General features: G+C 32.7%; 2 protein-coding genes across 2 annotated transcripts; both read right to left on the bottom strand.

The window, feature by feature from the left end:
* Window positions 1–145: 145 nt before the first annotated feature.
* Window positions 146–3,030, bottom strand: LOC140834315 (nudix hydrolase 25-like). The gene is made up of 6 exons (XM_073199118.1): window positions 2,792–3,030; window positions 1,928–1,978; window positions 1,121–1,213; window positions 881–975; window positions 565–676; window positions 146–463 (listed from the first exon to the last, which is right to left on the bottom strand). Exons 1-6 carry the CDS (start codon window positions 2,855–2,857, stop codon window positions 362–364), a joined length of 519 nt encoding a protein of 172 aa, XP_073055219.1. The 5' UTR covers window positions 2,858–3,030; the 3' UTR covers window positions 146–361.
* Window positions 3,031–9,464: 6,434 nt separating this feature from the next.
* Window positions 9,465–11,838, bottom strand: LOC140834314 (uncharacterized). Its single transcript, XM_073199117.1, has 4 exons — window positions 11,576–11,838; window positions 11,170–11,487; window positions 10,600–10,682; window positions 9,465–10,106 (listed from the first exon to the last, which is right to left on the bottom strand). Exons 1-4 carry the CDS (start codon window positions 11,772–11,774, stop codon window positions 9,687–9,689), a joined length of 1,020 nt encoding a protein of 339 aa, XP_073055218.1. The 5' UTR covers window positions 11,775–11,838; the 3' UTR covers window positions 9,465–9,686.
* Window positions 11,839–14,463: the final 2,625 nt, after the last annotated feature.

The following is a 14,463-nucleotide window of genomic DNA, read 5'->3' as shown; positions in this document are numbered from 1 at the left end:
GACTTTATGACAGCAAGAAGAAAAAAGCAATGATAACAAGATAGAGTGAGTATTAAAATTGTCCACTGGCAAAGAAAGATTTTCAAAACATTTGTTGTTTGCTCAAATATGATCTGGGAAATTTAATAAGAAAGCGACTCTTCGATTTGATCGTCCAACAAAAACGAAGTGACATTCCACTAGGAACAACAACCAAATCTCAACGTTTGAGTCACATTTACATTTACAAGCCAATTACATGATTAAAAAAAAAACATCAAAAGAAGAAATGATAAATTACACATTTTTTTATGTATTAAAGCCAAACTTAATTTACCTTGAAAAAGGAAGAAAAAAGGTGCAAATCATAGATACTATTTGTTCACCACTTAGTTGAATAGCATTTTGTAGCTCTTCCTGCACTGAGGTGAGGCTGGAAGGTTTTCACGACTTCCTCATATGTTGGTCTCTTGTAATCTACTGCCTGAAACAAGCATAGTTTACACATATATTCGTTAAACTCCCCTTACATATTTGATTCCTAATAAAAATGGGTAATGATCGAGATAACAAATTGAAATATACCTGCTCGACTACTTCCTCAGGGAGAGCCCATTTCCATTCTGAGAATTCAGGGTCGGTTTCACCAGTTGCTAAGTTAATCTCACTCTCATCACCTCCAAATCTCATAAGAAACCTGTGGAATCGTCAAAGTATAGCCGGTGCTAAAAATATTAACTTGGAGTTAGTGGAATGTCTTTGTTTAGCTTCTGACCAGAGTCTTAGATATCAAACTTGATGTATAGTAAAAGACACAGGCTTCAATAGAAATATATATCCCAGCAAATAAGAAATGTATACTCAATTTTTTCGTACTTATTGATGCAAAGCATACACTGACCATTTTTGAGCCTGCCCATGCCATTCTCCGCCCCAAAGACGATTCACTTTGGCTTTCACAGCAGGTGGGAAGTCGTATGTCAACCATTCTGGAACCTGAAAATTCATAAATCCAAATATGCATGAATATATTGGTTGTGTAATGCTGATTGTAAATCTATGTATTCGTCGGTATATATATTTTTGAAGGAGTATTAGTCAACATTTTTTGGTGAAAAGAAACTTCATTAGACAGACAGACCTCTGCTATTATTTCAGCAGATACTACTCCTGTTTCTTCCTTTAATTCTCTAATTGCAGCAGACTTTGGGTCCTCACCTTCTTCAATACCACCCTGAACATAAAGATCATAGAGGCATAAAATCTTGAAGACATATATCTAGAATGACACATTAGATGCAAGCGTCTATTTCATCTATTCGTTTTTAAAACAATCATAGTTATTAGAGGCGGAGAGCATAATAAAGCGCATTGGTAGTATGGTACTTCTTAGGCGCAACAGAATCTATTTCATATATTCGTTTTTAAAACAATCATAGTTATTAGAGGCAGAGAGCTTAATAAAGCGCATTGGTAGTATGGTACTCCTTAGGCGCAAGGTTCAAGACACGGGACCCGGTACACTCCTTATGAAAAAGATGCGCGCGGAGCATATTATTTTAAGATCGAATTTTAAACCAATACTTGATAATAAAACAGATACTCGGTACTCCATAAAGGATCTCATTTCACTTTGGGATACCTATTCTTACGTTAAGCCTTTGATGCGTACCAATGTGTGTGATTCACAACCAAGGCACAAGCTTCGTGGGAGGGCTGAGCCTCGACTTGTGTCTAGGCAACTATGAATAAATCAACCTGTTATCATAAGTCGGACTCTTTCCATGCAAATAGCAAGCGAACACTATAACCGTTGAACATAAAAGAATCAACTACAAAGAGTGGAGTTGGATGTCAAATCCAAAGTAAAACATCACCAATTGAGGACGAATGAGATGTATGACATAGAAACAACAGATCATAATATATCAAACAAACAATGCAGCACCTGAGGCATCTGCCATGCTCCCGGAACATTCAATCTAGAAGCCACGAACACCTGGAAGCCAATAACAAATGTTTTAGCAACTAGCTCACTACATTTTCCCGACACAGAACATGTCTTAACAGATACAACACTAAATCTGAGGATTATAATGCCAGATAGCAGATCCGGGCTAGAAGGAAAAAAACTTGATAATATACTAGTAAATACAGTACTATAATTGATACTCGGTTGGTTGCATTATATCATCTACTATCTATTTTAGTTAATTACTGTATACAAATTGTTTCCTAATTGTCCTTGAGTGTCATGATTCATATGTATACTCTCGTTCAAAAAGCTACTACTGTAAAAACCAAAATCATATTAAATTCACGATTCCCATTTAAATTCATCCATCGAACTAAACAAAGAAGAGAGAGAACAAGCACTCCAGCATATTACAGTGAGTTAACACACACACACACACACACAAAAACATTAAAAGGCGCTCTTCTGAAACCTCAGAAATATATTAAGTGGTGAACAAAAGCGAAACCTATGCAAGATGGCTTTTCCATCGCTATCAAAGAATTAACTAGAAGCAGTAAAAAAAGGTTGACTTTTGTTAATAAGAGGAAAAATAATACAAATCCTTGCTTGAAAATTGTTCAATGAGAAACATATATATATACATATAAAAGATTCGCCACCCTTCGATTACACTGAGTAATCGAACAAAACCCAGGAAAAAGAAATCATTTTTTCATCACAGAAACGAAACAAACAACCCAACAAGATCAGAATAAAAACCAACACACAACAAACCAAATCGATAAACCAATTTCTTTTCCTCTCGAAAAACCAACGAACGCCCGAGTTTCTTACCATATTATCATCATTGATGAGACAGACTCCGACGTTGGGGCGGTAACCCGGAGGCAGACCCTCCATTGATTATGCTAGTTCTTTTTTTATTTTCTTTTGAAAAATGAAATTGGTTTGAACTTTGAACGAGAGAATTTGTTGGGGGGGTGAAAGCAAAACCAAATCACTATCAGAATATAACTTTTAGCTGAAAGTCAAACACATTCATATGTATGTATGAGTTGGGATGAGGTGATGATGACGATGTGCGTGTGTTTGTGTGTTGTCTCTCTCTTATCGTGCGCCTCCAAGTCCAAACCTTTGGCATTTTCTACAGTAATGTCTGGTGAGGAGGGGCCCTGGCCTATCCATTCGTACAGATTGATTACTCGGTTGTGAATAATTAAAAATTATTTTCAGTAATTTATATATTCAATAGTCGAAATATAATAAAATAAAATTATGCTTGCCATATTTTCTGTCTTTATTTATACTTTAATTGAAAATAATTAAATAAAATATGGAAAAGAAATGATAAATATGGTTAATGATAGGTCAATCTTGCATTAAGGTGATTTCAATTATTTTTATTCATTCTCATAAGTGAGATATAAAAAAAGACAAAAATTTTTGTGAGACGGTCTCACGGGTCGTATATGTAAGACGGATATCTTATTTGGGTCACACATGAAAAAGTATTACTTTTTATGCTAAAAGTATTACTTTTAATTGTGAATATGGTAGGGTTGATCCGTCTCACAGATTATGATCCGTGAGACGGTCTCACATGAGACTTACTCATAAAAAAATTTATCGACCTCATATGTAAGAATAAATATGAATCGTTGAATTAGTAAATATCTCGCGAGATTGTCTCAAGAATCTATTTTCGTGAGATGGGTTGATCTGATTTATGTTTAAAGTGAAAAATAATACATTTGATATAAAAATAATAATTTTTTATGAATAGAGTCAAGTAAGAGATTTTATCTAAAACCCGATCGTGAGACAATCTTGTAGGATTTTTTGTGTTGTTGAATATATATGTTTTGGCCAATTCCCCGAAGATGATTGAACTCGATTTAATGAAAGGTATGTAAAACAAGATATTATTGTTAATTAAATCATGTCAACGAATAGTTTAGTTTTTTTTTTTAGTCAAAATGTCGATTTATCTCTTTGTATTGTATTTTTTTTTCCCATCCTGGAAAATTGGATATAATATATTTTCTTTACAATAAACCTTAATAAAATTATGGATTCTTAAACTTGATCAATGATGATATATAATAAAATTATCAAAAATGAAATAGGGACCATTTGATTTTTTTAAAACTTTAAAGAGTAGGTCTCATGTGATGTGGTCTTATAGATCTATATCTATGTAAAGAATTGATCTGGTCTATATCTAGGGGTGGGCGCGGGCCGCGTTTTCGGGTACCCGACAAGTCGGGTAGTAAATTTGACTGCCCGACACCAACCCGATCATTTCGGGTACCCGATAGAATGATCGGGTATTTTCGGATACCCGGAAAAAAACATTTTTTTTAAATTTTTTTGAAAGAAAAATATATAGTTTTCACATTTCACAAAAAATCACATCATTATATCGAGTTATGACTAGTCATTATATCACATTATGACTAGTAAATTAAAAAACACATGTATTTTTCAAATTTCACAAAATATAACGTCATTATATCATTTTATGATTAGTCATTTGTCATTATATCGGGTTGTGACAAGCCACAAAAAAATACATGTATTTTTTAAATGAATAGACGTATAGACCCTTAAATTTTTTTATTTTTTTTAAATTTTCGAGTATCCAAATCCGAAAATATTTTGGGTAACGGGTACCCGACAAACCCGTTTTTTCAAAAATACCCAATCCGATCGGGTCGTATCGGGTACCCGATACCTGAAAATAAACGCCCACCCGATTTTCGCACTTGTGAGAGAAGTAACCCTAATGTGTGCCCTTTTTCGATCCATCGTTCAGAGAGTGGAGGAAATAATGTTGGGCCTTTTGTTATCTCCGATGAAGGGTATTACTGGAAATAAATATTGGGGTTTGGCATGGATTTATTCACCCTACTTTAGTGAAACGTAGTCCATTTCATAGGAGATTGAGTGGGTTTATATAAAAACATACCAAACGATGGTTTAGTTTAGGGAAAAAAAACCACAATCACACTTAATTTGTTGGTGTACTGTTTTCTCGTACCTACATAGTAGCGGTAAGTTTAAAAATCGTGTTTTGACAATCAAAATCCCCTTAAGCGTCGTATGGTTTAAATCATAAATATGATGTTTAGAATAATTTATCTTTGCATATTCAACATGTCGGCTCCAACTATTCTTGATTTTAAATATCACAATGAACAGATATACTAAATCTTTCTTCTTCTTATTAGGTCCACGATCAGAAATTGTGTCCCTTAAATAGATCGTACTAGAGATCTATACAAAATTTTTTTTGATAATCGATCGTTGAAATTTAAAATTCCGATAGTCTGCGACGACAGCAAGACAACGATGCAGTGGAAGGTAGTCGACTAAATCCTTACAAGGAGGTGGTCGAATTTTGTGAGGAGGGAAAGAATTGTGAACTTATTATAACATGTATCGATAACCAGACATTATCGTTGTATAGAGGGTACAAATCTCATTCACATAATAAAAATAGAAAATTTCGAATGACAAAATTTCAACCGATCCATTTTCGCCTTATCGTTGTATGGAGTGTATAAATCTCGTTCACATAATAAAAACTGAAAATTTTGAACGAAAAAATTTCAACGGATCCATTTTTGTCATCTGTCAGTTTTGTGAACCACTTCACTAAAACAAATAGTTCCACTATATCACTTAATTAGGAGTTAATCTAGCTTGCACAACTTCCATTAAATAGAATCAATTTATAAACTACTTTATAAGCAATTGTTTTGATCGTCATCAAACTACAGTCGCCAAATTTAACTCCTTGAATGTTATTATGTCAATGAGAACACATAATCCAATACTTGTGTGACTTTCAATGATTCAGGAATACAAGTAGTAGTGGGTTCACGACTTCATGTAATTCAAAACAACGTTGGTTCCTATTCGGGCTTACTCCAGTTAGTCCTTTTTTCATAAACCTCTTGATAAAAAATGTCAGAATTGAAGTCTGATTGCGCCCATCAAATTAGCAGGATCACCTCATGACCCCTAGTTATCACTGATAGTGCATGCAAGAATCTTAAATCATGGTTAGCGTACAATACGGTATTTTCTATTCATATATCCTGATCGAATCTACAACCATTAGTATATCAAAAGCTGCAAACTAATTCAATAACGATGCGATGTATCTTTGAATAATAATAGTGACATTATGTGTACTATTAGGGAAACCTCTTTCCAGAATGCATATGTGTTACTATGCCAGAAATTTCTTAAATCATTAACTCATCATACCACATATAATATCTTCACCCATGGGTGATAGGTGAATACTCGACAACGATACATTGACTCCTACGTATTTCGAAACTTGATCCAAATTCGCCACCCGATAATTCTCAATAGAGTAGGTAAACGGATCAAAGTGCATGCTAGTACGTAAAGCCTTGACGTTTTTCCCGTCAAATGACTAATGATGTAGAACTATAATCGCGGACTTTTCTACTCGACAAGTAGTAACGAAAGTTCGATGGAAGGTTGTTCAATACATCATCAAATGATTATCATTTATATGAATGGACATCTTCATGTCCTTAACAATTCAAATGAAGTTTACATAATAAATACTAGTCTCAAACTCGAACGACCTTTATCCTTATTTTAGACGGCTGAATCGACTAGGAACCAGTTTACAATATAATGTACGCTTCTTAATGAGTTTCATGATATCATGTTGAGAGGTAGACTTTATGATATCTATTGTATATTCATGGTCTTGCATTTTACACTTTATATTAAAAAAATATTGACAGGCTGGACCACGCTACCAAATACGACTCGTCTTACTAACTTGTTTTTAGTTTTATCTCTTAGCAGACGAAGATCCACTGAAGTGGTGTAAGGTCAGCCCACAGACAAACTTTTTCTTTGGTGCAAACACTATTTATTTATTTTGATAACAAACATATGTATATATATATATATGTATGTCTATATATATATATATATATATTGATATAATGGACATGATAGAGATGAAGATATGCATTACATGATTGTGGAAAGTGGGAAAAAATTTAAAAAATTTCAAGTGGGGAAAAGTTATGGCATAGAAAAAGGAGGGGTTGACTTTTGATCCCTTCGAGAGTGGAACGAAGCATCTAACATTATAATTAATAATGCTATATTTTCTTATTTAAATAATATTAAGTACAATTCAGGTGCCTCCAGTTCTGAAAATTCTACTTTTGCTTGATTTCTTGATTTGTTTCGGTCGTCACACTATATATATATATATATATATATATATATATATATATATATATATATATATATATATATATATATATATATATTTTAAATAAAAATATAATTGGTATTTGATAAACTTCAAAAAATTTAATTTAGCAAAATAAAGTTAGAAATCTAATGATTTTTTTGAATGGTACTTAAAAAAATAATAAGAAAAAACTAAAATTAAATGATAAATGGTAAAAAAATTTAGAGCAAATTTTTTTATATAAATAAATAAATAGATGAAAAAGTGTGTAAATAGTTTCCATGAATTGGTTGGGCTTTTGGGCTTTGAATGACGAGAGCCCAAACAAACACTGTTTTCCATACTTCAGCTTCAAATATATTTGCATACCTAAGATACTAGACACCTGGAATATTCTCAACGATGAAAATTGTATTTATTTTTTGAATCATAAAGTACACCAGCATTTCAGCACATATGTGTGAAACAGTGATATTATACAAATTTATATATGTTCAAACACTCGTCTCTTTATCAAAAGTTATAACTGAAGATAATAACACAACACATGTTTTAAATCACATGACATTTCAAACGTCATGGTTTCCCCGTAAAAATAATTAATGTTTTCCAACAATCATATTCTTAATAGTTGCATTTCTTGAGATCCATATGAATCGAATATATGAACTTGAGTCTCATATCAATTGTAAGATTAAGTGTTTGTTATTGTACAAAAAAAGTTATAGCTAATGTTAATGATGCAATTCAAATATTTTAAACTGATTATCAGGTCAAACCCCACGTTTATGTCGCTATCTCAACAAGAAAATTATGGACTCCCAGTGAAAATAAATTTAAAAAATGATATGTTATTTTACATAAATGTGAAATAGTGACTATTTTTTTCTCCTTTAAAATAACATTTTTAAGTTATAAAAAATTAACGTGAGACGGTATCATAGAGTTAATTTTATGAGACGAAGATCAATCTCAACACAATCATGAAAAAAAATTATTTTATATGTTAAAAGTTTTAATTTCCACTTTTAGTGTGAATAGTTGACCCGTCTTACGAAAATAAAGCCGTCATGAAATCATCCTACAAAATATCTAATCTAATAAGTTAAAAGAGTAAATATGAGTTATCTTAAAAAAAATGAGACAAAAATAATTCATTACCGATGGAAGAAATTAGGTAGTGATAAAAATTTGAAAAATAAGGCCATTTTAAGCTAATCCAACCCGAAATGGATTCGTGAGATTTTGGGACGGGACGAGTCCTGAATTTAGCCAAACTTGATTCAAATATGTCTCGTTGCCATATCTAGAATAAGAAATTAAGATTATTTAAGGAAAAGTAGAAAAAGATGTCATTGTTAAGAATTTTTTTACTTAATACTACTATTTTTATAATCGGATCGGGAATCCAACTGGTTTGTCTTGAAAAACGGTTTAACCGGATCAACAATAAGAACGAAAACAAATATATCATATAAAATAATAATAATATAATATATTTAAATTATAAAGATTTTAAATGTGTATATAAATAATAAAAAAAATATTTATACAAGTTTAAAATCTAAACATACGTATAAGATGTATATAAATATACAATTTTTTTTTACTAAAATTTAAAAAATAATTAACTATATACATAAATCAAAATATTAATTATAAATATATTTTTAAAAAAAAAAACAAAAACAATGAATTATATCATTAATAAAATAATTTTTTAACTAAGTCTAATCCCAAATAATCGCTTATATATATAACAAAATATTAAATTCAAGATTTTTTTTTTCAAAAAAAAAAAAGTAAAAAATTTCGGAAAACGATTAAACGGGCTCATAGTTGGTTCAACCGACTTTGATCGAGTTTGATTGGTTTTGAACGCTAAAATGACTTTTGTGTTTTTCAGACTGGATTCGTGATCAGTTCTCGATCGAACTTGTCCGTCTCCGGTTCTGAAAACACTTCTTAATATTAATATTAGTGTCTTTAGTAATTGTGTGCATATATATTAAATATTTTTAGCGTTAAATAATTTTTGGGTAAAAAATATAAAGATTATTTTAAAGAATTTTTATAATAATTTCTATGATAACAAAAATAAATTTTAACCCATGTGAAATAAATTTTGGATTGTTCCAAAAATACAAGTAAATCAACCATTTTTATTATATTATCATAATTTAAATTTCAAATGGGTAATAAATGTAAATTTCAAATGGGTAATAAATGCACTAGTCAGTTCATTTATTTTCGAAGACAGATCAAGTGCTTTTATTTGTACATTCTACATATTGCCCTTACAACATAGCACAAACCCAAACAACATAGCCAAAATGTCACATCTTTTCTAACTACCTCCAAACTGTTTATGCCTTGACTCGAACATGACTGGCCAATCCAAAACATCGACCCGTTATCTAAAACAACATTTCAAAGGACACGAACATCAGATAAAAATCGAAAACCCTGTTACTGATTTTTCGTCGGAAGGAACTCGTAAAACTCGTTAGGAGCGAATGCCATCCCTATGCTCGAACCATCGTTATAAATTTCTTCCTCGTCGTTAATCTCTTCCTCGGTGGTGCGTAGGGTGCTCGAACCATGGCTCTTAATTGGAAACAGCAGGAGAGTTTGGTTCCTAATCTCATAATCTTTGGGAGGCAATAATAAGCTAATATTTATTAGGTTCAAGGGCTTTTCATTTTCTTGACCTGGATTAGTATCTTCTGAAATAACAACATTTTTATTTATAACATTATCAGTACTGTTGTTAGAAGGGATGCAAGAAGATAGGTCCAATTGCCAGCAAGTTTGTTCATTCTTTGCCTGTTGCTGCAATCCCCTCTGATCCAATTTTGTCCATTCTGCTGCATGCAAAGACACAGAATCCTAAAAAGGAAACAAAATTAAATTCAATGTAATATGAAAAATAAAAAAGCTGAGTGAATTTTACACTTTGTCCCACACATTCTAACCCTTTTAAATAGCAACAGACCCAACAGAAAGCATACAATGTAGCTTTTTAGACCCATTCTTTCCTCCATCGTACAAACCCCACTTTTCTTTTCTTTTCTGTATTTTTCTTTCGTTTTGGCATTCATTCGTTTGACCTTCGTACAATTTAATAATCTCATAATAATGCTTCTGGTCTTGTCTTGTAAGTACGTAGTACCCTTTTCTTAACCAAGTCAGAAGTTGAGTTTTGTGCAATCTTATTGATAAAATATTACAATAGACATGCTAGATCCTAAGGTACAGGGGCGATTGAGCTGTCTGGATCATATAATTAGTCAAATAAAAGGGAAACAAACTAAAAATTTACTTTAAAAAATATTTTGAAATTCTGCTATTTTTTTAATTACAAATGTGTTGTATGTTGTACCTGGGAGGGCGTGCTGCTGTCGTTTGAGAAGGTACTGCATTGCTTTTTAACATGGTGCAATTCAGTATTTTCTCGGCTGCAGCCTGCAAACAAATTAAGTTGGTACTGATTGATTGATTGTTTTTTAATAAAAAAAATTGCTATCTATATAGTAAATGTCATTAATAATTTTATTATCATGAGATTTTTTTTCTCTGATATTTCTTTTTTAACGTATCATAAAAACATTAATTACACTTTTGACTTTATACATTGATGACCAACTATCTATCCGACATTAAACTTCATTAACAAAACTTTAACTAATCAATTTAAGTTTTGAGCTTCCCTATATCGTATAATTATTTACATATAAGATCGTATAATTGAAATTGACCAAGCTTTCTCGTGTTACATCAAAGACCCAAAAACAGTTCACATGAGTTTATATATTTTTCTAGTGAATCCCACATGACCCAAATAATCGAAGGCAGAGTTAGGATTCGGACAGTGCGCTTACGGTAACAAGAACCTAGACTAAAGATATAGGTAAAAAAAACCCACGAAAAGGTAACAATATGCAGGATTTACCTGTTTGTTGGAATTCGATGGCATCAGCATGATTTGACATTTTACTGGCATGCAACTCAAGCTGACGTCGTTTCTTTTGCCTCTCCCGGGCTTTATGATTTTGAAACCAGTAAAATACATTCTTGCCTTCGATTTTACCAAATCTTCTCAATTTTGCTGCGATATGTTGTATCTGTTGAGCCGATGGAGTTCTGATCCCGCGTCTGTAGAGTTCTTCAAGCGCCTGCAGTTGCTCCGGCGTCGGGTTCCATCTCGGGCTCACCAATGGAACCCTATTGATTTCCCTTTTCATCCCATAGTCGTCGCTCAGCTCACAACCTAAGATTAAATTATTATATTATAAATGAATCATACATGTTCAAGAATTTTTCAAATTATATGAAAAATAACTCCAAACTTTGCATACTTATGGGTTGGCTCCAGGCAATGATATTTGTGTTGGTGCAACAACAAGAACTTGGCAGCGCAGAAAATACACAATTCATCGTCGTGGCGGCGGGCGCGGCGGCGGTTATTGGCTTTGGAACTAGAGGCCGCAGTTTGCGCCCGATCGATACCTTTAAATCTTTGACATGTTCATGATCATCACAGTCTACCATCCACATGTTACGTGTCGTTCTCGTAAATTTGTGAGAGGTTTAGGTGATACAATGAATAGGATGGGTTGGTTAAAACTATGCGTGTAAGTCTATATATATATATATATAAAAAAAAATATAATTATATATATATAGAGAGGTTGCTATTAAAGTGAGATCTTCAAGGCCAACATTTATGGACAGTAGGGCCTAATTTCTGAAATCGAGAGATAAAGACATAACAAGTTAACAGAGACGAAGAACGTAGATTGAGAAAATGAGAGGGAGTGATTTTCTTGGTTTTATAATAAAGAAAACAGTTGGGGGGAAAAACTATAAGAATTTATGCAATCATTTAGTGAGAGTCATCTCCATAGAATTAATTAATATTTATTTTGTGATGATGGTTTGTTTCAAATGTCTAATTAAGTGCATGTTTCCATTACCATAACCTCTATAAATCTCATCATATTAATGCGATTCGTTCATCTTCAATCCATCTTAAGCTCAACACTCCCGCACTTTCAGGGACGGATCCAGGAATAGGAGTTGGGGTGGGCTTGAACTCAATATGATAAATTATATATTATTAAAAAAAAAGTACATTATATCGTTCAACGAAGTTGTGCCTTACGGGATTTTAAAACATAAAATTCATCAATAATAGAATTTACATCAATATGTTTAGCTAAATCTCGTTCAATATAGAGTATCAAACAATCGGCAAGAAAGTCATCCTCCATTTTATTGCGAAGTGCCGTCTTCACATGCTTCATTGCTGAAAAAGCCCGTTCAATAGTGGCAGTAGACACAGATAATGTCAAAACAAGATGAATCAATCTTGTCAACATAACATAAACACTTGACCGTCCACTCTCGGTCAATTGCTGACACAACTCAACAAGTGTAGAAACCTTTAAATTCTGCATCACATCGAGTTTATAAATGTATCAATGCATATTTCAAAACAACAATTTCTTGATCTGTGAAATCTCCAGGATAAAACTTCTTCGCAAGCTTGCAAATATCATCACTGTTAAATGAGTCAAATGAATTTTTAGGATCTAAAGCTATACTAAGAGAAAGAAGTTTCACCGATGACTCATTGAACCGAGTATTTAACTCCATCAAAATGAAATCTATTGCTGCATTAAAAACATCAAAGTGGTAATGATGTTCTATTGAATAAACCGTCGCTAATTAAAACCACCGATCCACCTTTTTTTTATTTTTTAATAATTTAGCGACGGTTTTAGCAATAACCGTCGCTAATATTTGCGACGGCTTTTGATAAAACTGTCGCCGATCCAATCGGCGACGGTTTACTAACACCGTCGCAACAGTAGCGACGGTTATCAAAAAACCGTCGCTAAAACCGTCGCTAAATAAAAAAAATTGGATCCGTCTCTGCGCACTTTAACACCGCAAGTTCATATTCATATGATACGGGTTTTATTAGTAATTTTTTTTTTTCACATTTCGAACGAAAACAGTTAACCAAAGTTGCTCGATGGAACGATTATGGAAGGGGGGAGGGAAAGGACTAAGGAAGGGGGACAAAGAATTGAATAGAAATGAAGATGGGGGGAGGCGTGAAATCGTGGGAGAATTTGGGTGAGTGAAAAAAGCGACGTGACAATGATGAGATGGTGTCATGGCGACATTCATTGTCTGTTTGAATTGGTAATTTATTTACCTTTTTACACACAAAGTGACTGCTCACTCTCCAACAAGGCCCCTACGTAGTACTATCACACACCCCTTTCTATATTCTTCTCATTCCATTCTGCCCTTTCTCTGTCCCTCGCCTCTCTCTCCATACAATCAAAATTACAGTACGGACACCCAATTACGATCTTGGTCTCCAACTTTTTTACCTTTTTCATTTGTCAAAAAAACTGTGGGGGAATATTACGATATTCGGTCTTTTCACGACTTTGGTTTTGTCAAATTTAATTCTGTATTATATATGTTTATGCGATATTGGAACCAACGACTTTAGTTTAGGCTCATCCGATGGACTCATTTTTTCATCGGGTTCGAGTAGAGACCAAAGATCACCATGGATAGAAATAAATGAATTCCAAAGATCTTGGGCAAAACCAAGCGGTCTTTATTCTTAAGATCGGAGAGTTCTTTCCGTTTCTTATTAAGAATGAGTTTATTTCTATTACTATGAAATACATAAATGAGTTATCCGTGTTTGGTGGACTGGGTGAACGTACTGATGACAATTTCTTAAATAAATTTGGGATAAAATCCCATGCTATTATAGTAGGTTTTAACCAAATAGTGCTAACTTTTTGCCTGATGGCTATTCATCGCCTAGTGTCTAGACGATTTTTATTTTTCATATGAATATAATTTTTTTCTTGTTTATCTTCATATTTTTTCAATGATTCATTTATATTGGATTCAAACTCAAAATCAATGGCATATTCATTATCTCTATCCGATATAAATTGATTGAAAAATATGTCAAAAAATTTTAAATGTAAATATTTTATATATTAAATTAAGCGGCCTTCTAAACGGATTTTGAACCGCCTGAAAATTAACCCATATTTGTATGATATCAGAAATGATCGGTTATTAATTTATCAGATCGTTAGTGTAACTCAATTCATAACTGAGATCGAATCAACGAATCAAGCTGGACTGAAATCAGATTAGATCACACTGAGACCAAACTAGAATCAATATCTTTTAAAACCAT

Source organism: Primulina eburnea, chromosome 6 (genome assembly GCF_022965805.1).
Source record: "Primulina eburnea isolate SZY01 chromosome 6, ASM2296580v1, whole genome shotgun sequence".
NCBI lineage: Eukaryota > Viridiplantae > Streptophyta > Magnoliopsida > Lamiales > Gesneriaceae > Primulina > Primulina eburnea.
Note: the sequence above shows the minus strand (reverse complement) of the source record. Positions and strands in the feature narration are given on the sequence as shown.